This window comes from Tenrec ecaudatus, chromosome Y (assembly GCF_050624435.1).
Source record: "Tenrec ecaudatus isolate mTenEca1 chromosome Y, mTenEca1.hap1, whole genome shotgun sequence".
Classification (NCBI taxonomy): Eukaryota; Metazoa; Chordata; class Mammalia; order Afrosoricida; family Tenrecidae; genus Tenrec; species Tenrec ecaudatus.
This window is the reverse complement of record NC_134549.1, coordinates 18,545,468-18,573,070: the sequence shown is the minus strand read 5'-3', so window position 1 is coordinate 18,573,070 and position 27,603 is coordinate 18,545,468. Positions and strand designations below refer to the sequence as shown.

At 44.8% G+C, this 27,603-nt stretch overlaps 1 protein-coding gene and 2 pseudogenes across 1 annotated transcript; all 3 read left to right on the top strand.

The window, feature by feature from the left end:
* Window positions 1-7,251: 7,251 nt before the first annotated feature.
* Window positions 7,252-8,179, top strand: LOC142435701 (splicing factor YJU2-like; annotated as a pseudogene).
* A 5,826-nt stretch (window positions 8,180-14,005) lies between these two features.
* Window positions 14,006-14,943, top strand: LOC142435700 (snurportin-1 pseudogene; annotated as a pseudogene).
* Window positions 14,944-22,410: 7,467 nt separating this feature from the next.
* On the top strand, window positions 22,411-23,406 carry LOC142435699 (PRAME family member 12-like). The gene has a single exon (XM_075539888.1). It carries the CDS (start codon window positions 22,411-22,413, stop codon window positions 23,404-23,406), a length of 996 nt encoding a protein of 331 aa, XP_075396003.1.
* Window positions 23,407-27,603: the final 4,197 nt, after the last annotated feature.

The window sequence follows — 27,603 nt, the reverse complement described above, 5'->3', positions numbered from 1 at the left end:
ATGTAGGCAAAGCCAATTACAGACATATCTGTTTGTGGTTTCTTCTTTTCAACAAACTAAACATAAACAGACACTTCTGCCAAGATCTTTGCTAATAGCTTTGTAATCAAGAGGGCACTTTTTGCATCCATCAGGTCAGAATTGAGGACAAAAGACTGAGCTCTCTCATTTACATGTCTTAGACTACAGGGGAACCTTCTTAGGTCTCTACCCTTTATTTTTGAGGTACCTTCATTCATTTACCTGTATTCTCATAGCTATCTGCTCCTACTTGTTTCCAGGACTACCAGGGAGATTCAGAGCTACTGCTTTTACCTGTATCCTTGAAAATTCAACGCTAGAGTTTACTGGTCAGGAAGTGAGTGTGGTGTTGTCAAGAAGGCAGTATGACTATTCCAGGCCTTAGGAAAAACTGAGGAGCCCTGACATGGAAATCGTTATATGTTGGGCTACTAGTTCACATAGTCAGCAGTTTGAAACCACCAGCAGGTTTCCAGGATATAGACTGAGCTTTCTACTCCCATAAACAGCTACAGTGTCGGCAATCCACACGGGGTCTATTTGAGTGAGCATTGACCCCCTGCCAGTAGGTTTTATTTCAAAACGATCGTCAAAATGCCTGTACGGTATAAGCACTCACCCTGTGGGGAAACTGAAGAACCCCCTGAGAATTTCTTTAAGCGGAACAAACTGAAGACCTTTAGCTGATAGAAGTGGAGGGAAAAAAATTAAACACAACTAAAAATACACGGTCACAAGTTTGAAATATTAATTTTATGAGCCACTGTGTCCTTCCTGACCCATAAAGCAACCCTCTGCCAAAGAAAAGGAAACACTGCCCAGTCCTGTGCCATCCTCACAAGGGACCAGGGTACAACAAGCTGGCCGAAAAGTGGCTGTAGAAAGATGGAGGGACCATAAGTAGAAGATGTAAGGACACAAAGTGGCCAAACCAAAGAGAGCTAGACCATCAACCATTTCAACAGAAAGCATATGACCAAGAAACAGTGGTACCAAGAGAAAACCTTTGCAGCCATTGTGTCTGGGGATGGGTCTTTTTAGCTGTTCAATATCCATGGATCTGACCTCCCTTGAAGAGGCCATGTGTCTTCCCATCAACTTACCTTGAGTCTAGGAACTGGGTCGGGAAGTGGGCAGGATTTTCAGGTTCACCGGAGCACGTGTATCCAGGTCAGCTCTCTCGGTTGCCGTGAATTTCTCTCTCTGCTGGCTGTTACAACTGATCGTCTCTTGTCAAATGACAAATTCTGTAGCTGCCTCCACAGAAAACTCCCCTCCCAAGGATCTAATCTGTGCTCTGAAGATATCAAGGTCTTAGTGTCCCACCCTGCATCGTGTCACACCTGGCTTATTTATCACCTAGGCTGACCATGTAGGAGATCGTTAGATGCCAAAGTCTGCCATTAAAAATATGAAATAAACCAAACTCACTGGTCATGGAGTTTATTCCCAATTATAATGGTCCTGTGGTCATTACAATTACTGTTGATATCACTGAAGACAGACGTGTGCGTAAGAAAACGTGGTGAAGAAAGCTGATGGTGCCCGGCTATTGAGAGTTATAGCCAGAGATGTAGGTGCAGAGTCCCCACACTAATTCAGCTTCAAGGAATTCCTTTGGGATCAATGTCCAAAGAAGCAGATCATCTCACCCTTAGGCAAAGTGAATCAGAATTGGATTACTTCCCTCTTTCTCCAGCAGCCTTGGGGAAAGTGGTCTCTTAGGGTCTCTTATCTGGGTGTGTCATTGATGGGCTTAATGAAGTTTCCATAGTCAGGAAGCAGAGGCTAGCAAACTTTAGAGCTGGAAGAGCAACAATTTAAAAAGGATTCCAGTGTCTTGAAGCTAGTCTTACAAACAAATGAAATCACCATGATGAAAATATTACCCTTCAAATACAACTATGATAAGTTAATTTAAAATTTTATTTTAGAGACACATGTATGTACTGAAAGATCCTCTTAAGCAGTGGTTCTCAACTTTCCCAGTGCGTCAACCCTTTAATTCAGCTTCTCATGTGGTGGTCGCCTCCACCCGTAAAATTATTTTCGTTGCTACTTTATAACTGTAGTTTTGCCCTTTTTGTGAATCATTATGTAATGATCTGATATGCCGGAGGCATTTTCATGGTTACAAGTTGCACATAATTAAAGCATAGTGATTAATCACAAAACAATATGTAACTCTAAATTGTGAAATATTTATTTCTAATGACAAATAAGTGAAATTTTTTCTTGAAGCATGGTGTCGCATGGGGAACAGTCTTCACAACGGGTACTGTTATGTGAACTTATATGCATGTGGGCGGACCCATCTGGAGAGGGATAGAGGAGTGGTGTCTAGGTTACTAAGACCATGGGAAACATGTGTTTTCCAATGGCCTTTGGCAACCGACCCCTGTGAAAGGGTCGTTCCACCCCCAAAGGGGTCGAGACCCACAGGTTGAGAACCGCTACTCTTAAGGCTCTCAAGCCCAAGTTTGCTAACCCCTGGTCAGGAGTCAGACCCTAGCAGATATACACTGACTGCATTGGTTACAAGTACCTATCTTGTAATCTCTAATAAAATATGCATGTCTCATTCATGACCCTGTTGTGGTTTCCCCTTAGTGTTTTAATCATTTTTGGGTGGTACATACAATTCTTATCACAATCCATACATCCATTGTGTCCAGCACATTTGTGCATTTGTTGCCATCATCATTCTCAAATCCTTTGCTTTTTATTTGAGCCTTTAATATCAGCTCCTAATTTCCCCCCTTCCTCACCACTTCCCCCTCTCTCATGAACCCTTCTTAATTCATAAATAGTTATTAATTTGTCATATCTTACACTCCCCGACGGTTCCCTTCACCAACTTTTGTATTGTCCAACCCCCAGGGAGAAGGTTATATGTAGATCCTTATAAACGGTTCCCCCTTTTTACCCCACCTTCCTTCCAACCTCCAGGTATTGCTACTCTCACCACTGGCCCTGAAGGGATCATCTGACCTGGATTGAATTTTTGACAATTTCCTGTATTCCATACCTTACTGAAATACTCTTTATTTTTTTCTTTTTAAAATAATTTTATTGGGGGCTCATACAGCTCTTATCACAATCCATACACCATCCACTGTGTCGAGCACATTTGTACATTTCTTGCCATCACCATTCTCTAAATATTTGCTTTCTACTTGAGCCCTTGGTATCAGCTCCTCATTTTTTCCTCTCCCTCCCCATCACTCACTTGTTCATGGACACTTATGAAGTAGTATTATTTGTCATGTATTAAAGTGTCCGATGTTTCCCTTCACCCACTTTTTTCTTGTCCATCCCCCTTGGAGGGGGTTAAATATAGATCCTTGTGATCAGTTATCTGTACCAGTGTACATTCTCTGGTCTAGTCAGACTTGTAAGGTAGAATTGGGATCATGATAGTGAGGAAGGGGGCGGGGGATCATTAAAGAATTAGAGGAAAGGTGTAAGTTTCATCAGTGCTACACTGCACCCGGAGTGGCTCCTTTCCTCCCTGCAAAAATTCTGTAAGGGGATGTCCAGTTGCCTACAGATGGGTTTTGGGTCTCCACTCCGCACTCCCCCTCATTCACAGACAGGAACTAGAAACACAAGGAATCCCGGACAGATAAACCCCTCAGGACCTATAATGAGAGTAGGGACACAAGGAGGGCAAGGGGTAGGTTGGGGTAGAAAGGGATAACTGATACATTCAGAAGCATCGTGGAAGCATTCAACTAAATTCAAATAAATAAAGGGTATGAAAGAAAAGACCACCTTAAATATTAAAATAAGTGAGAGGGAAGATTTCTCTCATGGAAAAACCGAGAGAACTTTCTGAGGAGTCCAGAGGGAGGTCACCTGAGCAGGTCTTCCATAATACCACAATCCCATCGACTACAGGAAAGTTTACAGCAATCTCCTTCTGACAGAGACGCGTTTCACTTCCCTCAACTGTGGCCAGAGGAGATGTGCCAGAGGCAGAGTCCGACTAGGTGCTCTGCAGCTGGACGTCAGGTGCTCTCTCTTCCAATGCCTTCTACAAAGAGGGGCTCACAACCTCATTTCTGATACTTTCCCCCTTCTCCATACTTGCATTTTGTTCTCCATTCTCTTGGGACGTCTCACAGACAGCTGTGCTTCTTCCATGTGGACTTAGTTGATGCCGCTTTTAGATGGCTGTTCATTTGAATGCCACAGTAAAATGTAAACAAACAGATGGGTCTTGGCTGTTTCTATGACAGCAATCACATGGAGTAATGTCTAATGGGCATAGTCCTAAATGAGTAGACCCTACTCCTACAGTGCAAAGATGGGTAAAGGTAAGGCTCTCAGCAGTGATACTCTGGTGAAAGGGAAGAATGTTGTCAGTGAGGTCCCTAATCCAATGAGGGCACAGAGGTGGATAGAGACGCCAGAGTTGGCAGGAGAAGAAAGAGGTGGGTAGATGGCCTAGAGAGCCATGCAATAGCTAAATATACAGAATGGCCTTGAATGAACCACATGACCCTCAGAAATATGTATCACTACACTCCATTTACTTAACATTTTATTACTGTTATTCACTTAATTCCACACTTTTTGTTAGTAACATTAAGGATTACTTAATAATATTTCTATTTTTTATCTCCTTCAATCCGTTCACTAATCCTTGTCTTCACTAATGCCCCAGCTTCTCCATGTGACTGTTAAAATAAGAGATAACCATCAAAATCCCTTCTATTTGAAAACAAGATTTTGTTAAGGTATATTCTGTAAATAATTTCTGTGGAAGACAAATGGAAAATCTTCACGAGGGTGTGAGTGGGGGAGGGAGGTGCAATAAGAGGACCTTAAACCAAGGGCTCAAGTATAAAATGTTTGGGAAATGATGTAGGCAGCATATACAGAAATATGTCTGGTACAATTGATGTATGGAATGTTATAAGAGTATAAGAGCCCCCAGTAGAATGATTTTTTAAAAAGGCTCCTGAGATCCAGCCCCAAGAGTGACCAGATGTACAGACAGACATGCAAGCTCCAGACCGAAGCACATGTACTATACACCCTGTATATTTACAATGTGGTGTATAAATGGGACAGCCCTCCAAACCCGTTGGTTGTATGATTTATTTCTTTTTATTTTTTAAAAGAATATCTGAAGCTGTGTCTCCCTCATGACTGACTAGGGGCTCAGCCCGCAGGCCTCTTGGGGCGCCTGTCTCCCCATCCCCAGCATGGGCCCCTACCTAATCCATATGCTAGGTGTTCAGTGGTGTATATTTCTCCTCCTGGACATGGGCACACGCTCCCTGGGACATGATCCTGTCCTTAGTCTTAGCTCATGGGGCTCACTTTCATACCTGGGGGCAGGGAACGGGCACTGAGCTGAAGCCAGGGCTGGCAGTATTCCTGGATGCGGGAGTGCTTGGCTGTCCAGCTTCCTGCCAAGAACTGCCACTGGGGTCAGAGCTGTGCTCCCAGGAAATTCCTCCTCCCAGGACCCCTTTGCGTGAGGCTGTGTCTGCATATTCTATACAAAAGTACTTGTCCTCTCCCTTTGTAAACTACGTTTGACATGGATTAGACAAATATAAACCACTGAAAGAAAGGCATATTTGAACCTAATTCATCTCTGCCCTTTTGATGTGTTTGGTGCTATTATGTAGCGTTAGAGATGGAGAGATGCAGAGAGTGTAGAAAAGCTAGTGGTGGTAAGTTGAACATCGAATATGGTAAACCAAGGAAATATGCATGCACATAAATTACCGTGATGGCCAGAATATCAAAAGTAGTGTGGTTGGCCAATCAACAAATCTCACTTGGAAGAAGGACAAAGAGAATATTCCTTAGGGGCAGCAATGAAGATACTGTGTATTACATTCTGTTGCGAAGTTATCTGCAGAGAGAAATCCCTGGAAAAAGACACCATGCTTGGTAAAGTAGAGGGGCAGTGGATAAGAAGACCATCAACAAGATAGGCTGCCACATGGCATGAAACAATGAACTGAACTTCAGAACACATTGACGGTGGTGCAGGACTAGCCAGTGCTTCCTTCTGTTGTCCATTGCTCCGTATGACTGAGAAAGGATTACGTAGCACCGAACAAGAGCGATGGAAACTGATGAATACAGGGGATGGAGGTGTAGCAAGTGATAGAGACGACAGGTGGACAGAGAGTAGTGGTGGGTAGGTAGCCTAGAGAACAATGCAGTAGATCACCCTATTTCTTAACAGTTGCGTCTCTGAGCATTGACTGTAGATTTCTGTGAATTGGGACTCTGGATAACTTAATCTTTCCCCTGTGTGTCATCCTCTTCCTGCTCTAGTTATGTGAATTTTTGCTTTCTTCATGAATTATCCTCCGTACTGAAAGCTGCACAATTTAATCTGCCTCAGAAAGTACTGCAAGCGATTCTTCTTTTTCCATCGAGCTGGCTTGTATGGTCTCCATTTCATAGGTTTATAGTGTGTCTTCTCCCAATCCTCAGGCCACATTGCTCCTCATGTAATCAACTTTATTGCACATTTGAGCAGAATTCAGATTCTGAATAGGATAATGATCACCTTTCCTGATTGAACACCACTCAGTATCCCTTGAGGTGATTCTCCTCCTGCGGAGTCCAGGACCATCAGTAATTGAAAGCCCAGCAAAGTGCTCGATCCTCCTCATTAGCGTCAACCGCACCCCAGTCACACTTCAGCTACTTTTCAGTGGCAGCATCTCATCGTATCCGTGGCTCTATATCAGACAAATGTCTGCTACTCTTCAGTGTCTAATCCCTCAGCAGGGGACCATTTCCTCCTGCCTTCTTGTCTGTTCTTAGCCTCTAAGTTCAGCTAAAACCCGTTCACTTGGAATTCATCGCTGTATTTTCAAATGCTGGTGACATAGCTTCCAGAATCATAGACACACAGAAGCCCCCACAGTTCAGCAAATAGCTTCCGATCACAGAGAGAGAACTCAGGCAGTGCGTAATGGAAGAAACACTTGCTGGTTAATCATCTCTAGATTTTTGTTACTGTGGTCCAAATATCTTTGTCCTCCCTAACTTGGAAAACTCCTACTTATCCTTCAAAACCTAGTTCCATAGATAACTCGGACATGAAGTATTATACCTTCTTCGATGCAGAGCACGATCACCCATATCTTCCTGCGGAACCCCACCCCCCAATTGTTGCATCCTACACCATTCATCATCCATCTCAGCGGGGAATTCCTAAATCCACATAAAGCAGTTGAAAAAATGAATATGTCAACGCCTCTGCGTCACCGGAAGTGCGTCACCGGAAGTGCGTCACCGGAAGTACTCTGGGCATTGTGGAATTGGGAATAAAACCCGAGCCTACCGAGTTCTCCAGTGCTTGTGAGCAGAGAAAGAGGCTGAATTGTCAGGAGTGAAGAGTTTTGAGCAAATACTGCCGACCAGACTTGCACCCCAAGAAGATCCCCAAGCTCATGATGCCCAAGTACCAGCTGTATAAGGTGCAACTGAGGATCCCCTTCCACATGAAATGTAAGACGTGCGGAGAGTATGTCTACAAGGGCACGAAGGTCAGTGCGCGCAAAGAGACGGTGAACCATGAGGACTACGCTGGCCTGACGATCTCCTGCTTCTACATCAAGTGCAAGCACTGTGGGGAGGAGTTGACCTTCAAGACAGACCCCGAGAGCACAGACGACGCCCTGCAGCTGGAGCCTCGTGTAACTTGCAGGCTGAGACGCATCAGGAAGAGAGGGTGCCAAAGGAGCCGGAGCACCCCGTGAAGGTGATGGGGAGGCGCACCGAGGACTCCCAATTGGAGATGGAGGTGCGGGAGATCCTGCAGCGGCTGGACCAGCGGCAGGCCCACGTGGATTTCAAGGTCGTGATGCAGCAGCACCGCCTGACAGAGGAGCAGCAGAGGCAGAAGCAGGAGGGAGACCAGAAGGAGGTGGCGGCCCTGATGGAGGAAGTAAAGAAGCATCGACTAGGGGCAGTCACCGGGCCCGGTCCTCCCGCCATCCTGAACCAGCTGCCAAATGCCAAGAGGTAAGAGAGCTATGAGCTGAGTCTAGGGAGTCTGGACAGCACAAGGTCTCAGCTGCCTGGCCTGGTAGTTTTAACAAGGACCAGTGAGGATAGCAGTCTACCACTGGGCCTGAGGGGGCCAATTCCCATCCCTGCTTGGAGCGGGTAGGCAGCTATCCCGAGATTGAGGACAGTCGCGCCAGAGGCCCATCCCTGAGCCTCCACTACAAGTCCAACCATGCTAGCCGGGCCAGAGCTCCCATAACTGGGACGTAGCAAGCAGCAGGACTTGGTGCCCCACCTCCCATATTCTGTGACCCAGGGGCCTGGCGCTGAAGTTGTAGAATGGGACTGTTCTGTTTTGTATATAATTATTTCATTTGGAGAAACCAACAAGAAAAGTACACGAGCTACTACTACAGTGTCTGGAGAAAATGTTCTAGAATTGAATTTGAAGGCAGAGGTACAGCTCTTCCTTGATCTTATTGAATCGTATCACATTTTCGATGCAGTGAAAATGAAACTGGTAAAACCAATAATGCTAAAAAAGTTTGACTGTTGATAAGAATCTTCTCCAACATCTTATCTTTGTTAGAGCCTAGATCCTGAGCACACAGTCTGGACGACACTTTAAGAGAAAAGAAAGAAAGAAAGACTGAAATCATCTGCAGATTAACCACACCCGACTGAATTCCTTGGGATCAGAAGACAAGGAAGCAGCTAATCTAGCCTTTCCCATCCCAAGATTTCCCGCTGAAAAAAGGAGCGTGATGTGAACAGTCCTGTTATCTCACAGGAAACCACGTGAATTCGATTATGGCAGACATTGTTTTTTTCAGCGTCATTCAGTCGGCTCCGAGGCACAGGGACCCGCGCAGGAGAGAGGGAAAGACTGCACACTCTGCGCCATCCTCACAACCGTGTGTAAGTGTGAGGCCTTCGTTGCAGCTACTCTGTGAATCCATCACGTCAATGGCCTGCTTTTGTCTCTCTGTCCTTTTCCAGGAACTGATCTCTCCACAAAACAGGTCCAAAATATGTAGCTTGACGTCCCATCATCCACATCTGTAAGGAGCAATCTGGTTATACTTTATATATAGATAATATTATGTTATAATATTAAAAACACAAATAAAAGTATATATACTTGTCCGTTTGGCATACCCTTCCTCAATAGAAATTGAGCACTGTTTCCTTGTTATGTTGCACAACTTTCTCTTGATCCACTTAACCATTCAACGACGAAGTATTTCGGAATGCCCCTTCTCATGGCTATCCATACTTTGTTATCATGCACAGTTTCTGCATTGGAGGCAGCCAGAGTCTGTTGACGCTTGGCCTTAACTTGCTCTTTTTGAGGATATCTTCAAACGGGTGCAACAAGACTGTGTCCACAGTGTGGCAGTGTTTTGCAGCTGGAACTGCTCAGCCTGCACTGATTTGCCTCTTGTTTGTACCAGATGGTTCATGTGAGAAGTCTCAGACTGTCTGGACACATTTTGGGCTCATCACATAGGAGGTGGAGAGCCAGGACTCCAAATGTACAATGGTGACAAAGAGATACAGTCATCTCCTACAGGGAGTCCCCTACGTTTATCCTTCTACAAGGGATATTAGGAAAGAATGGGTTTATGTTTGTGAAAACCTTACATGTATTGCAATTATTTCTTGTATAATGGGCCTGTGAAACACAACACGAGCATGTTTACTTTTTGGGTGAAGTGAATGTGTTCTATGTTGCATTATGCACCTATGTATTTACTTGCTCTGCTCAATAGAAACAGTACAAAAAATTAGAGTGTATTGCTTACCTTCTAGAATTCATAGGTTTTCAACCTGTGTGTCTTGACCCCTTTGGGGGTCTCAAAGGATCCTTTTGTAAAGGTTGTCCGATTCATATCAATAGCAAAATGACAGTTATCAAGTAGCAAGGGAAATAATCTTATGGTTGGGCTCGTCACCACAACTTGAGGAACTCTATTAAAGGGTCGCGCATTAGGACGGTTGAGAACCACTGCCCTACATCTTTCACACCTCCATACCTATTGAGGGTCCTTGATACGTCTTTATAACTTGTCTATGTGCAAGGGTACAAGATCTGTGTCAACTTGCTGATGTCACGACTCTCATTAGTGTGGAAGGTATGTAAGCATCTCTGTTTGGAGTCGAAGTTTAGGATTGGAAGAACAAGCACACATCCTGCCAAATGCAAATGATGCAACCCAACTAGCTGGAAGGCAGCCAAACTTGAAGCACTTCCTGATGCAGATGGGAGACAAAGTCTGGCCAGGATCTAGCGTCCCACAGATGTTGCAAGGTTATAAGGAAGGTACCTCAGAACCCACGGGGAGAGAACCTTATCTTTCAGGTGAGGTCCTGAAGTTGGATTCCACCTACCTAAACAGTAAGACAATGATGTTTCCTTGTTTTATAAACCATAATTGGTAATGCTTCTGACATAAGAGCCGTTGAGAAGAGAATATACTGTGCCCTTCTCCAGAGGTCAGTCCTTTAAACATGCCCAATGTGATCCAATCATCCCTGCAGTGCTCCAGATAAATGCAATTGATGTGGCATGCTTGGTAAAGCATTGGGGCGATTGCCACCAGGGTACTCATTCAAACCTACCAGGCAATCTGTGGGGCTTGATGAGGTCATCTACCCCTGGAGAGATCAACTGTCTGTAGGCAGCCAAGGAGGCACTTTTACTCTTTCCCATAAGTTGGCTCTATGTTGGAAGAGACAGAGTACAAGTGTGTTTGTGCTATGGGAAATGAGTTACACAAATGAATATCCATAAGGGTACTATTTTGCATATGGGACAATCTGTGGACTAGAGCCATTTCTGTAACCAATTACTTAATCCACTCTCATCTGCTAACACACCTCCTCAAAATGTTCTATGTTCTATCAGTCACAGTGGGTGAGGTTTGATGGCTGACAATTTATCTCAACAGGGTTGGGTCTGGAGGCTAAGGGTGTGTTCTGTTAGGATGGCATCAGCCTGGTGGATAAAATGACCAAAAATACCATCACTTCCCTGCTGAGACCTGCTGTGAACAGCCAATGATGGGGAAGCTAGCTATCTTGTGGGTGTGGTTTTATGAATTAAAATGACTCTGAAAGCTCTCTAGCTTTGTTCTGGACCTGGACCCTTCCTCTGTCCTGAAGGTTTGGAGACTTGAGAGAGAATCCTGCCATTATCTCTGTATCTATGGAAATTGTTGGTCTCAACACCCTTGGGAAGAAGTTTGTCCTTTGACCTGCCATCTTGGATTCATCACCCACTGGAAATACTTGATCAAAGATAAGAGTCAAGATTAAAGTCTGAGCCTTTTTAACCTTTCCAATGGTGATTTGAAATAGGGAGTAACATGAAATCTAAATAGTTCAAAGGTGCTGAGTGGGGAAGGTCCTAGAGGTTGAGGTGTGGCATTCCAAACTTGTCTTTCTTTGAGGCCTATGTGAATTGAGTGCATTCAATATTGCATTATGAATATATAAATATATTTGCTCTACCCAGTCTAATCAGGGTGTTGTGTTTACCCTCTATCTCCTTCACACCTCAGTACCTATTCAGGGACTTGATGCATCTTAATAGCTTGCTTTTGTGCAATGGTTCATTAAATGTATCATCTTTTTAAAATACATTTTATTAGGGGCTCATACAACTCTTATCACAATCCATATATATACATACATCAATTGTATAAAGCACATCTGTACATTCTTTGCCGTAATCATTTTCTTTTATTCCCCCACATTTTATTAGGGGCTCATACAACTCTTATCACAATCCATACATATACATACATCAATTGTATAAAGCACATCCGCACGTTCCCTGCCCCAATCATTCTCAAAGCATTTGCTCTCCACTTAAGCCCTTTGCATCAGGTCCTCTTTTTAAATGTATCATCTTGCTGAGATCATGATTCTCTGTAGTGTGGCAGGTAAAGAAGGGTGTCAGTTTGGGGGATGGGCTCCAGTGTGGAGTTATTCATCTATTAATCAACTGTTGGAGTTTTCAGAACCACCGCTGTTTCCAGTTCAGAGTGATGAGAACCTGCTCCCATAAAGACATTTAATAGTGGTCCCCAAGTAGGTGATCCCGTCCACTGAGGTGAAATGGAATGGCCCATTCAGTGATACCTGTATTTTAAATAGCGGAGAATGATGGGGCTTTCTTCTCCCATTCAGAATTACAGTCGTGGAATCCCATAGGGGTGGTTTACTCTGTCCTGTGTGGTTTCCATTCATCTGCATGGACAGTGGCAAGAAGCTCCTTTTACTCTTTGTTTGAGAGCATGCACTTTAGTGCAAACCTTGTGCTTGCTTAATAATTATAGACAGCTTCTAAGTGAGTGTTTGCTTTTAATGATGGACTTAAATATCCACTCAAGACTTCAATCCTAGAATTGTTTTTAGATTCTCGATGTCGGGTGACAACTGAATAACAACTCTTCTAAATTATCAAGGCGTTTCAGTGGCTGTCTTTTTTGTGGACCCACAGCAATGCTGCCGAAACTCTCATGTGTCTGAAGAGTAAGTTGAAGCCTTGCTATTCAACCCTCTCAGAACCCCACCACAAACCCTAAAAGCAGAAAATTTAAGGAGGGTAGAGAATCATGTCCTAGACATGTAAACCAGAGATAGCTTAGTCTTCTGTGGTCAATTTTCACCTGGTGGATGAATAAGACCCTCTTGATTACAAAGCTATTAACTGAAAGCTGTGCAGAAAATGCCTGTCTGACTATGCTTCTTTGGATAAAGTCAGGCCAAGCTTTCTTGGGGTGTGAGCCTATTCCCACCTCTCTTTTCTGTGCCACATCTACCGAATGACATTCTCGATGTTCTCACTATTATAACTTGAAGGATTTCCCCCTTGGGCATCATGTTTCATGTTAATATTTTAATTTTTCTCCTGAAGTTGCTCTTTGAAATGTTCTGTTCAGCATTCTTTCATCATTTCTTCCATTTGCTTTAGTTACATTTCTACCAATGGCAGGATTCAGAGTCTCTTAGATGTCCACTTTGGTCATTCTACCTTTTGTGTCTTGTGGAGGACTTTTCTTTCTTCATACAAGATGTTATTGATGTCATCAAACAGCTGGTCCAGTTTCCTGTTGCTAGTGTTTACTCAATCCTATCTGTTCTTGAGATGGCTTTGACATTCATGTGGGATGGATCTCAGGTTATATTTGTGCTCTCACGTAGTTGATTCATTTCTTCAGCTTCATGGCCCCAGCTTCATTTTTGACTGCACATAATGACCTCCTCCAAAATCTCTTAAGTTAGGGCTTAAGTCTCAGCACTAAGTTTTTTGGATGTTACACATAACTTTCCACTGCCCAAAACAAAACAAAACAAAACAAAAACCCCAAATCAAAAACCACTTCCGGAAATGTCTTGAGATCATGTAACAATGAAGTTGTTCATCTTGCCCTCTGGTAGGGTGCATTGGAAATTGCATTACTTGCATGCTTCTAAAGATGGTCCAGGGAGAAGCAGTGTTTTAGGGCTCCCTGGGCCTGTCCTTGATGGACAGGACTGTCGGTTGCATAATCAGGAGTCCTACCTTGCTCAGATGCCTCATTTGAAATCAACAATCTTCTAAACTCTTTAGAACATAAACTATGTGTCCCAATCTTGGTCCTCCTCTGGCTTCCATAATTCCCCTCTTATTGTGATTAATGGTCTTACAATTACTCATGAATTTGTACAGCTTCCAGTATTCCAGGACGTAGTGAAGTAAAATCCTGTCTTTGAATGGTCTGAAGAACCAAGACTTCATGGATTGGCATCCCTAATGTGTCTGAGTCTTTGTGTCTTTCATAAATGAAGGCAGTTTGTCCCCAACTTATCTTTGGTGTTAGGGTCTCTTTTGTACTGAAACACTTGTCCAACTTCTGTAGTGGATTTGATTTCTGAAGATTGCACAGGCAGAAGTCAGTCGTGCATACCTGCCATTTGGTCCATAAAGGTTGCTGGAAAGATGGAAGAGCTGAGTCCAGCCCTGGCTAGCAGATTCTCTGTGTCCTGAGATTTGAACGGCCGTGCAGCCTCACACCCACGCCTGTCCCAGTACAAGCCCAAGTGCAGTTCCTTGCAGCAGGATGAGCTGCACCGTCGTTATTGGAACTTCAGAAATGCAAGCGACTGGCCTCTGTGAACCACACCAGAATGCTGGCTGAAGATGACTGGACTAGAGTGGAGAGTGAGGAGGAGGAACACAGGAAAGATGATGAAGACATGGATGTTGATATTGACGAGAAACTCCCCAAGCGCTATGCCAATCAGTTGATGATCTCTGAGTGGCTGATTGATATCCCCGCGGACTTGGGGCAGGAGTGGATTGCGGTCTTGTGCCCCATTGGAAAAAGAGCGCTCATCGTGGCCTCCAGGGGTTGCACCAGCGCCTACACCAAGAACGGTTACTGCGTGGACAGGTTTCCTTCCCTCCTGCCGGGAGGCAGCAGGCAGAGCTCATGGACAGCTACCGACGACACCATTGTGGAGTGCATTCACAGCGAGGCGCACCAGACCTACTACTTTCTGGACCTGATGTACTGTCAGGGACATTCCCGTTTATGACTGCCCCACTGATTTCTGGTTCTACTGGATGCATGTGTAGTTAGCCGAGGAAGGCGACCTGGGAGAGCAAACAAAGCTCAATCCTTTTAAATTTGTGGGACTCCGGAACTTCGAGTGCTCCCCAAGAGGCTGTGTGAGGTTCTGGCCACAGGCTTCCCTTTTGTGGCAGACGGGCTACTCTTCAACCACAAGCAGATCCACTAAATCAGGGGCACCATCCCCCTGGTGGGCTGGCTATGGCCTTACATGGTGCTGCTGGCCTGCAGACCACCCAGCAAGAGTACACAAGGCACCAACTGCAACAAATCAGCCAGCAAAATTAATGCTGTTATTCTTTAGAGTTAGTGAATGTTGCAGGGTATAGCATTGATAACAACATCCTGGTTAATAAAATAAAAATTGTACCATCATGGTGAAAACATTAAAGGGAACAAGGATATTAATTAAAATGTTCTGATTTTGATTACATAGGAGCATATTTAAAAATAAATAAAAATAAATGACTACTGGGACTTGCTGACATGGGGGTTGGGGGAAGGAGGCAGGTTATCCATCAGTCAACAAGATGGCCTTAATGTGGCTAATGTTTGTCTAAAGTATACTTGCAAATTTTACCTTGTGATTTCCCGAATCCTTCTATCACCAAGACCATATTTTCCAACTGTTTCCCCTACCTCATTGTTTCCTAATTTCTCACTCCAATTACCAATAATTATCTATGCCTCTTGACTACATGATGGGTCAATTTCATACTGAAGTGATTGGAAAACTACTTCAGCTTCTTCATTAGTGAATCGTGAGGAAATTTTACTCATCATTGTATTGACAAGACTTTCTTGTACTCCCATAGATATCCATCACAGAGAGCATTGTAGTTCAATACAGATCTCCATGTTTCCATTTGTTGAATGCACCATTATGCCTCTTGAGTTTGCCTTTCCTGTAGAGTAAGCCTTGGGATGGTTCGATTCAATGTGCAATGACCACATTTCCTACTGATCTTTGATTTATCCACCTCACCAGCTGCTGAGGTCACTGTCCACCATCTGTCTGCCCATATTGGATTCCAACACCTTAGGATCAACATAGACAGAGGAAGTATCTAGACTGAAATGTAAGCCTCACATGGGTCTTGCGAGTCTCTCCCACTGTGAGTTGATAAGAGGAGTAACAAAGCCAGAAAGCTCCCTTCTGAGGAGCTCTGGGTGCCATGATCCAGTTTTGGAGGGCAAGGACAACCAGTGTAGCTCTCCCAGAAGTTTGAGCAGACGTCTCGTACCATTCACAAGTCAGGATTGCTCTTGGAGCAGATTGATCAGCAGAAGCAGCAGGAACCCACCCAGGCTCCTGGACCTGGGCATCCAGAGTGTGTGGCAGGATGAGGCCTCAGCCATGGCCGTCCTGGAGTCGCTACTCACGAACTCTTCCCACCACTGTCATGCAGCAGTGGTCGGTGGACACAGACACGCAGCGAAGGCCACGGTAGTGTCTTGGCTTTTTATCCTGCTCCCGCTAGGGGCTCTCATGAAGTCTTGGCATTCTCAACAGGATATTTTGATATCCTGCTTCCCAGATGATTCCACGCAGGGGATGTGAACTCTGAGTTGTGGATATATGCCTGAACACTGACACCAAGTTTTGGAGAGTGTGGTCTGAAACCCAATCCATTGCGTCCAGTAACAACGCAGCCCAGGACTGTGACTCTCAAAGGGAAGGATCCCGTAGCAGGAGAGAAGCCTCAGTGTTTGGCCTCTATGTATTTGCTCAAAAGCATTTGCCTTCTTGAATCAGTACCAGATGAATTGCTCACTATTATCATTACAAGAGTCAACTGTGGAAAGACCCTGCCACCCCTCTGCTGTCAGGAGTTAGCGTTTGAAGGAGATCTGTCACAGCTTCTGATTATTGAGGAGATCTTAAATGGGGTACAGATGGATTCTGTGCAGGAGGTGGGAATCCACTGCAGATGGGACCTGCAGAGGCTCAACTGGTTTACTGCTTACCTGTCCCAGATGTGTCACCAGAGCACACTCCATGTTTCCCACGTAAGTCCCACATAAGTCCAGATCCCCTGGTGTCATGTACCATGGACAAAGTGGAGAAGTGTCTTGCAAAACTGGCCTCTCATATCCTCAGTCTGCATTACTCCAACACCTCGTTCTGGAATCAGTCTTCTTCCTCAATGACCACGTCTATCAGCTGCTCAGTTGTTGGCCTACACATTCGCAGTTTCTCTCTTTAAAAGCACTGCATTACTTTGGACTCTGGCCTGACAGCCTGTGCTTTTGTCCCCGAACCAGCCAACTAAGGTCCCCGCATATGAGTGGTATGTTCAGGGATTCCTTAAGACATGAATTCCTCCCAAGTCTGCTAGAGAGGGTCTCAGACACCGTGAACCACCTGAATTTAGCTGACTGTGACATCGATAACTCTGAGCTCACTGCCTTGCAGCCTGCTCTGTGCCAGTACTCCGCGCTCACCATCTTAGAGTTGGGTGGAAACCCAGTCTCCATGGCGGTCCTGCAGGACCTGCTTCAGCACACAAGCTCTGTGTAAGTTCTCCCTTCTGGGGCTCCTTTTGCCTCAGGATTGCTATGAGGACACGGAAAGTTCTCTGTCTTAGGATACTCTTTTAGATGCAATGGAGGATCTCAAGATGACCCTGCCAGCCTACAGATTCCTCACTTTAAGATTTTCTCCCAGTAAGGGAAGTTGGGATCAAATCATCATGCATGTAGAAAGCTAATGTGGTTGCCTTCCTTACTAATCCTCACTTATGCTTCTGGTTTACTGTACCACGTGGAAAACCCTCATGCAAATGATATTATTTGGAATTAGGTTCAAGAGGATTAGGCTATCTTTGCTCTAACAATGTGGTGATTGGGGTTGAAGATTACAGGAAGCATCTGACCTTTACGCCCTTAGCCCAGTCATTCCTTGCTGGCTTCACATCTCTCATTAACAAGATATGAAAAGAGAGGCCAACAGACAGGAGCAGAGCATGTCCTTGGAACCCAGGGTCCCTGCAGGGGAACATTATAGATTCAGAAGAACCTGGATGCCAACACTCATGGAATCCCCATGGAATGCACACAGATGCTGAAAGTTACCAGTCCATCCCAGTACAAGACAATCAACATCCAATCTTTCATATCCATGTCTAAGCTTCTGACACTAACATATTTTTCCTAAGATAAAATAAATGTCTCTTTGTAAAGCTATCCTCTTGTGGTATTTACTTCTCCTGGAGCAACACTATTAAAAATGTGCATTCAATTTTGGGCTCTGTTCCCTCGACCTAACAGAAATGGGCACGGAAGGATGTCAGTTTTGGAGTTGTGCCTAGGTGGTGGGCTGTGCTTGTCTATTAATCAATAGTTGGAGGCTTCCAAAACCACTAGCTTCTACAATGGAGAAAGATGAGAGTCTTCCACCTCAAAGACACGCAGCATTGTTTACCAACAAAGCTCATACAGCCCTTGAGAGAAAGTGGAAAGCATCCCATGGGGCAAAAGCAGACAAGACACTTTATATATGGGAGAAAGATGGGGCTTTCTACTCCCACACAGAGTTACAGTCATGGAAACTCTTAGGTTGATGCTTGTATTCTGAGAGCACTTGAGATTTAAGACAGTGTGTGGGATCCTTCGGCAGAGGTCAGTCCTTCAAACATTGGTCAGCACACCACCAGGTCACTGGTTCAAATCTGTCAGCCAGTCCATGTGCTTTAATGAAGCCATCTACTCCTGGAGAGATTGACAGTCAGTAGGAAGCCAAGGAGGCATTTCTACTCCTTTTCATAAGTTTGTTCATAAGTCGGATGAGCTACAGTGGACGAAAGTTTGTGCTTCAGGAAATGCACTACAAAGAGGAGCACCCATAATGACAAAACTATATTGCATGTATGAGAAACGGGCCAATAAAGCTATTTCTATAAACACCCACTTAATCCTTTTTCACCCTCCAACACAACCCTCACCATCTTCTGTGTCCTCTCCCTCCCCGTGCATAAGGGCTGATGGCCGAGGACTTGTGTGAACAGGGCTGGGTCTGGATTCTCAGGAGTTGGTCCGTTCTGATGGCATCAGCCCGGCTGATGAGATCTCACGAAATGCCATCACTTCCATGATGAGACCTACTGTCAACAGCCAATGAGGGGGAAGCAATAGCTTCCTGGTGGGTGTGGTCTTATCCTTTAAAAGGACTCTCTGAATGCTCTGTAGCTTTGTTCTGCACCTGGACCCTTCACCTGACCTGAAGGTGTCTGGACTTGAGACGGAACCTTGCCAACATTTTCCTGGCTTCTCTGGAAGTTTTCAGGCTCAACATTCTTGACGAAGAAGTCTGCCGTTCGACCTGCCTTCTTGGATTCTTCATGCACCGGATCTACTTCAACAAGGACCGTGGCCAAGACTGAAATTGGAGCCTTGTCAGCGTCTGCAACTGTGAGTTGAATGAGAGTTACATGAAAACTACCTGAATGGTTGCGAGGAGCTGATGGGGAGGGACACAGATCTTGGAGGGCTGGTGTAAGGAGATGGGAGAACACAGCGGCCTCTCCGTGGGAGACCAGATCCATGGATGGACAGAGGGAAAGGGTCTTGTCCTAGAATCCCTGTTTCATACGCTACTTCTTGTCATGGTTGACTGTCTCCTTCTTTTAGGAAACCCACTCTGTGTGTTCCTTCATCTTGTTTTTGTGGCCCCTGCATTTTTCATCGAATATTTGTGTGGCAGTTTGTTTCACAGTGGTGGCTTGGGAGGACAGGACAGAACAGTGCTTCCTTCGTAGGTTATAGGATTTCTGTGCATCTGGAATGACACAAATGCTCCTAACCAAAACAGCATCTTTCAAAATTGGGAACCATAGAATTTTGATTGTGAAATTTGCACTTTCGATTCGTTCTGTTCTGTCTTGTTTTGTTTTGCTTCTAGCACTTGTGGTCTTCTTCAGTTCCTTGCGCTTAAAAAATTCTAAGGAAGGTTCTTCAGCTCTGTCTGCATTGTGTTTGACCTTACATGTCGAGCACTTTCTGACAGCCTCTCAGACTGAAGCACACTGCCATGGAGTCACTGCTGACTTTCAGCAACCCCTTAGAATTGCTGGTGCGATAACTCTTCATGGGACAAGAAAGCCCAGTGTTTTTCCTGCGAAGCTGCTGGTGGTTTCAAACTGCTGACCATGCAGGTCACAGCAGCCCATTGCATAACCAGTGCCTGCGAATGCTCCCGAGTCTGTCCTAATGCAGGGAATAGTCCCACTGCCTTCTTGAGAACCAACACTCATTTTCTGACCACCAAATACTCATGTTGAACTTGAAAGGACACGGGGAAGATCAGTAGCTCGGAATCTCACGGTGTCCTGGAAGCAAGGTGGAACAGATTGCTCTGGGAAAGACAGGTAAATGATGCTGAAGCACAGGGGCAGAATGAGAGTGTAGACTTAAGGGAAGTCTCCTGTAAACTAAGACATGTAAATGAGCGAAAGCTTAGTCTTTTGTCCTCCTCAATGATGACGTGATGGATAAAAAAAGTCCCTTTTTTATTCCAAAGCTATTAACAAAGATCTTGGCAGAAATGACTATTTATGTTTAGTTTCTCTGTCGAAAGGAGGAAACCCCAAACGAATCTGTATTTAATTGGCTCTGCCTTTATTTTTCCTGCTTTTATGTAAGACAAAGCTTTAACTGGGTCTCAGCTCCTTCCCACCTCTCCTTTATCTGTTACATGCACGGAATGGCCTCCTCTTACCACCTCTTTGACCTCCTATTGTCACTGGTGATTTTCACCTTGAGCAGCATATCTCACTATAATAGTGTAATTTGTCTTCTGTTTTACATGTTATGCTCAGCTCTTGATGGTTTCTTCCATTGGCTTTAGCGATGCTTCTACCAATGTCAGGATTCAGAGTCTCCTTTGCGTCCAGCTAGGTCATTCATTCTTTTCTGTTTTGTGAAGGATTTTTCTTTCATACATGATACTATTGATGTCATGCTATAGCTGGTCCAGTTTTCTGTCGATCGTATTCACTTGATCACATCTGTTGTTGAGATGCTCTTGACATTCAAGTGGAATGTGTCTGAGGTTATATTTGCATTCTCCTGCATCTGATTCAAGTCTTCAGCTTCATGGCCCCAGCTTTGCTTTTGCCTGCTGATAATGAACTCCCACAAAATGTCTTTTAGGTAAGGGCTTCAGTCAGAACATTTCATTTTCAATAAGTTATCAATAACAGTCAAATCAAGAAAACCACTTCAGCTAGATGGCTGCTTATTTAACTTTAAGCCCTTAACACCTAAATGCTATATCTTTTCATAGACAGGCAGCTTTCCCCACCTTTGCTTATGCCCACATTTCATCTTACGTTATGGTATCGGGAAGGTGAGCATCACAGAATGCAGATAATTAGGACCAAGTGACTTTTGTTGAGGTAGTACTTGAATCTAGGCCCCATGTCCATCGGCAACCTTAATTCTTAACATATAGATATAAGTACATGGATTGGTTTCCCTCTCATTGTATATAAACAGGGTCAAGTATAAAGAAAATGTTTTGAAACCGATGATATTAGCATCCCTGCAAATGTGCTTGACACAATGAATGCATGTGTGGCTTACGATAAGAGATGTAAGAGTCCCCAATAAACGTATTTAATAAAAGGAAAGAAACATCTGTCTTCCATTAAAAGAAATTTTTAAAAAGTGAATGCGGACATCCGGCTTCTTACTCAGAAAGTAAGTTTTGAGTGGAATTTCTATTTCCAGATGATTTCACTCTGTTGTGATGTTTGAATATTCTGCATTCATGATCTAGGGAATGAGCGATGCAGATGAATCCAGAGAGGCAAAACCATCTGTTGTCAGAGCCCCTGAGCTGAAAGGATGAGACCTCCAGTCCCATGGATAAGTGTTCCCTAGCTCTGAAATGTCGGGCCCTTTCGTCTCACTCTCAGTCTTTGAAACTTGAGGTAGTGTCCCCCAAATTTCCTACTTATTTTTGCTTCATTCACCTCCCCAGCTGCTGAGGTCACTGTCTGCCATCAGACTCCTGACTGCCCATCTTGGATTCCACAGCCTCTGGGTCAACTTGAGTCAGAAGAAAAAGAATCCAGTTTGAAATCTAAGCCCACGTGGACCAGCCTCTACCAGTGTGAGTTACTGGAAAGATTAGCATGGTCAGCGAGCTCCTCTCTGAGGGGCTAAGGGGATGACAGTGGAGTCCAGAGTGTGGAGGGCTAGGACAACCAGATTGGCTCTCCCAGAACACTGAGCAGACCCTTTCTCTTCATTCACAGGTCAGGATCGCTCTTGGAGCTGATTGATCAGCATGAGCAGCAGGAACCCACCCAGGCTCCTGGACCTGGCCATCCAGAGCGTGTTGCAGAATGAGGCCTCAGCCATTGCCTCTCTGGAGTGGCTGCCCACAGAGCTCTTCCCTCCCCTGTTCGTGGCAGCTGTTGTCGGAGATTACAGAGAGACAGTGAAGGCCATGGTTGGGGTGTGGCCCTTCCTCAAGCTCCCTCTGGGGGCTCTGATGGAAGATTGTCAGTCTCCCCCTGACATCTTAAAGGCTGCCCTTGATGGCCTTGCTATACTGCTTTCCCAGAAGGTTAAGCACAGGAGATGCAAACTGAAAGTGCTGGATTTACAAATGAACACTGGGACCAACTTCTGGAAAGTGTGGGCTGGACGCCAGTCTACTGCCTCTGTAACGTCATCAGAGGATCCAGAGTCCACCCATCCCAAGACTCAGATCCTCAAAGAAGACAAATGTAGGTCAGTGGAGAAATATCCAGCCTTGGCTGGCATGACGGTGCTCACTGACCTGTGCTTTCAGGCAGACATCCCAAATGAAATGCTCACCTTCCTCATCGAAAGGGTCAAGCAGACAAAGGACCTGCCACACCTGTGCTGCAGGAAGCTCGAGCTTGTTCGGAATGTTGCCCCGCTTCCCATTCTTGGGGAGATCCTCAATGTAGTGCAGCTAGACTCTGTCCAGGAGATGAGATTGCTTGGTAGCTGGGACCTGCAAAGCCTCAACTGGTTCGCTCCTTACCTGTCCCAGATGGTCCAACTGCATACACTCCTCCTCTCTGAATGCACCCTGTATTGCATCGTCCCCGGGGAGAACGATGAGGACGAGGTGCAGAAGCTACTTCAACAATTCACCACTCAGCTCCTCAGTCTGCATCAGCTCCACACCCTCATGCTGCACTCTGTGAACTTCTTTGGTAACCACCTCCACCAGCTGCTCAGATGCTTGCAGGCGCCCTTGGAGACCCTGCACATACGCCGTTCCTTGCTTATGGACCAGGACTTGACATACCTGTCCTCATGTCCCTGCACCAGCCACCTGAAATCCCTTGACTTGAGTGGTGTACGCAGGCCTGGCTCCAATTACGAGTTCCTCCCTGCTCTGCTGAACAGAGTCTCAGCCACCCTGGTCCACCTGGATTTGGCGGACTGTGGCATCACGGACTCGGACTGCGATTACTTGCAGCCTGCTCTGGGTCACTGCTCTCAGCTCAGAACCTTGAAACTCTGCGGAAACCTGTTGTCCATGGCTGTCCTACAGACCCTGCTGTTTCACACGTTCCCAAGGTGCAACTTTGCCTTTCTAGAGCTTCCTGTCCCCCTCAATTGCTACATGGACCCCCAGTTAACTCTGCCCTGGCATACCCTTGCAGAGGTGATGGAGCAGCTGAGGCTGACCTTGCAGCTCCATGGACCCCAAAGAATACGCCTTGCTTACAGGCACTGTCGCACCCTGTGCGATGCAATCTGCATCCGTATGGACAACTAGTGCCACAACCCTTTGCCATCTGTTCTCAATCCTGACTTCTACCTCGGGATCCCAATGTCGTATTTGGAAAGACTAGTGTTTCCTAAATTAGAGCGGTTTGGATTGAGTTCTTGAGCTTGAGGTCATGTTTGCCATGATGACGAAGGAGGTTGGAGGTATCGGTCAGAGGATGCATCTAACGTGATCAGCCTTCCTGAAGTCAAGCCTTAATTGCTTCACATCCATCTTCTGAAAGTGATGGAAAAGGAGATTCAGCAGCAGGTAGCAGATGTGCTCACCCATATCACGAATCAAAGCCAGGAGCAAAATACATCCCTGTCACCCACGGCCCCTTCCGTGGGCATATGCAGGATCTAGGTGACGTGGATGCCCAGGCACATGGAGTTCTTCAGGACTGCAGGTGTCCCCGATGCTAAAAAGCGACATGACTTTCCGCTGACTCCTTTCCAGGGAGAAAACAAGTGCCGAGAGCCCTGCCCCACATTTCTGTCTCCTACCACTTGCAATAGTAGAAAATAAACGCATGTTCCAAAGCCATGCACCCGTGCTATTCATTTCTCCTGCTGCAAGAGTGCCGAACTTAAGAACACCCAGTGATGCTCACCTTCCCGACAGGATCGCTGAAGACAAAGTGGGTGCATAAGCAAATGTGTTGGAGAAAACTGATGGTGCACGTCTATCAAAAGATATAGCATTTGGAGACTTAAAGGCTTGAAGATACACAGTCAGCCATCTAGCTGAAAAGCAAACATGTCCACATGGAAAGACACCAGCCTGTGTGATCATGAGGTGTCAATGGGATTATTTTACAGGCATTTGAGACCCAGAGCAAAATCATACTAATTTCAATAGGGGTGCAGCGGGTGGTGGGGAGGATGCACAGTGTGGAATCCCCAAGCCCATCTGTAGACAATTGGACATGCCTTTACAGAAGGTGTGTCGGGGAGAAGTTGAGACACTCAGGGTGCAGTATGAATGAAACATACAACTTTCCTCTAGTCCTTTAAGGCTTCTGCCCACTCCCCCTGACTATCATGATCCCATTTCTACCTTAGAAATCCAGCCAGACCAGAGGATGTACACTCATAAAGATCAGAGCTGGAAACACAGGGAATCCAGGATCGATAAAGACGTAGGACCAATAATGAGAGTCGGGATGCCAAGAGGGTAAGGTGTAAGTGTGGGGAGGAAAAGGGAATCGATCACTCGGATCGACTTGTAACTCCCTCCCAGGGGGAGAAACAACAGAAAAGTGGGTGAAGGGGGACAGCGGATGATGTAAGACATGAAAATAATAATTTATAACAAAGGGTTCAAAAAGGAGGGAGGGAAAAATAAGGAGCTGATATGAACGGCTCAAGTAGAAAGAAAATGTTTTGAAAATGATGTTGGCAACATATGCACAAATGTGCTTGACACAATGGTTGGATGTGTGGATTGTGATAAGAGTCGCAAAATATTTAATGATCATGATAATAAAAACCTTGAGCATAACTACTGATGTTGGTGTGAGTTACTGTAGGATCACACCCCACCCGTAGCAACCCTCTTCACAACAGAACCAACACGGACCAGTCGTCTCCATCCTCACAATTGTTCCTATTCCTGAGCCCATAGATGCAGCCACCGTGTCAATCTATCTCCATGAGGGCTTTCCTCTTTTTATCCACCCTCCACTCTGACAAGCAGGAAGCCCTTCTGCGGGGACTGGTTTTCCTGACAATATGTTCAAAGTACGTTCAGGAGAAGTCTTGCGCTCCATGCATCTAAGGATCACACTGGCCACACTTTTATGAAGGCATTTTGGTTTGTCATTTTAGCTGTCCATGGCACCTTTAATGATCTTCTCCAGCGCCAGAATTCTAGTGCACCGGTTTTACTATGGTCTTCCTTCTTCAGTGTCTAACTTCCATATGTGTAGAAGACCATGGAGAATACCATGGCTTGGTCAGGAATACCTTAATTCTCAAAGGACTATCTTGCTGTTCTGCACCTCAAGAAGGTGTTGTGCAACAGATTTCCTTAGGATAAAATGTCTTTTGATATTTTGAATACTGTTTCCATACCATTGATTGTGGATCCAGGCAAGAGAAGAATCCTTGACAATTTAAAATATTTCTCCATTGATTATGCTGTGACATACTGGTTCAGTTATGACAATTTTGGGTTTTTTGACATTGACTTTTAATCCCTAGGTTTTGTGATTTTAACTGCTGGAACAAACATAGGACAAGATACATCTGATCCTCAGTGGTCTCTTATATCTTTTGGGGTGTATGCCCCCAAATGGCACTGCTGGGTTGTATGCTATTTCTATTGCCAGCTCTTTTAGGAATCACCAGATTCCTAAATGTGTTTGTACATATTTAAATGCCCACCAGCAATGGATAGTGTTCCACTATCTCTACCCCTTCAATCATTTGTTGTTCTTTATTTTTAAATTTTTATTTTTATTAATTGAGATATAGTTTTGGTTATTACATGGGATTTCATTATTGTCCATTATTTTATCAATAAATATATTTTCCCAGTGTGTGGATTCTTGTTTTAATCTTTTGAGGAAATATTTTAATGTACACATATTTTCTTTTAACAGGTTCCACTCATCTTTTGTGTTCTCCATGGTGTCTGCTCCCTTTCTTAGATCTGGTAGCCTGTATATTCCCTGCTCTGGGGCCCTTAGATATATCCCATGTTTTTCAAAGATGATCATGACCAGATCCAGTTCAAAGCCATAGAGTTTCATAGAATCCTTAAACATGGGGAGACCATGGTCATGAGGAAATTACCTCCGAGTTCCCTGGCTCACAGTACATCTCCACCTGGACTTCATCATGTGATATCAACCTCACCACCAAGACCAGTGCATTATACCAGACCAATCCCTGAGCACGCTAGGACATGCTGACACATCACCTCAACCCTTCTCCATGACTGCATGTGTTGACAAGGGATTCATTTAAGAACATAAAGGAACATGTGAAAGGCAGTGTAGGAGGAGGAGGCTAAACATTAGTCACCTGACACAGAATCATCATGCTCAATCTCAGGTCTACATATAGTTTTGTCCTGTTGGATATACATCTGTCTATCTCAATCCCTATAGCACACGCCAGAGCAACCACAATCAGGGTGCTTCCAACACCTAGGGAGCCTACACCACAGGGAGCAACTGCCCCTCGGGACTGACACAGCCTCCACTTACCCCACGAAGTGAGTCATCGTTTACAACTTCTGGTGTTGTGCTCAGTCAATCTCAAAAGCACAAATACTGTATGAGAACACTATTGTAGGAATAAACACTAACACAAAGGTTGACACCCACACTGTGGTTATGGGGTAATTTGATAAGAGTTGTGTAAGCTCCCAATAAAATGATTTTTAAAAACAAACGAATATTTGGGAAGACGTCAGTGGAAGAATGTAGCCTGTATCACATCACTACCTATTCATATTTGACACAATTTCCATTCTGACATTGCAAAACCTAGCCTGCCTGGATAGTTTTATTGATATAAATATCGCATATCATACACCTCCATAGTTTGGTTGCCTTTAAAAAGGGTTGCATATGCATCCTCACAATCGACTCTGTGCCCCCCTCCTACTTTCATTACTTGCTCTCCTATTCCCTTCACCCTCTCCATCCTCTGTCACTGATAAACCGTTGCGTCAGATATTATCTCGATGCTTCCACTCTTTCAGCTTGTCCACTGATTATAAACCAGACCGGTTTACTGGGGGGCCTTGTTTTGATTTGTTTGTGGAAAACAAACAAAGAAAACACACAGTGTAAAACGAACAAACAAAGCAAAATGAAAACATTAACCGTCATCCCCTTGGGGTATTGTGCAATTGTGCTGACAGAGGCATTAATTGATCCATTGGCTTAGATAGCGAGGTAATATGGAGAAGAGTGTATGTGAGCCCAGTGCAGGTGTGAACCACAATCTGTGCGTGGTTTCATTGCATGCATTGGATGCTGAAATGATCAAGCTCTGTTTTCATTGAGTCAGGGTTGCATTTCCTGTAACGTTCTTTACAAGGGTGGCACCTTGTCGATCAGATTCATACCTGTCAGAAGAATGCAAGGAGAGAGCTGAGTAGTAAATATATGGATGTTCTGGAGCCATTTGATTGGACACCCAAGAAGCCAGGGGTCCCACCCAAAGTCCAAAGCAGGCCATTTTCACCGTG

Excerpts from the sequence above, each read along its gene's own strand:
- LOC142435699 (XM_075539888.1), top strand. The coding sequence starts at position 22,411 with ATGACGGTGCTCACTGACCTGTGCTTTCAGGCAGACATCCCAAATGAA.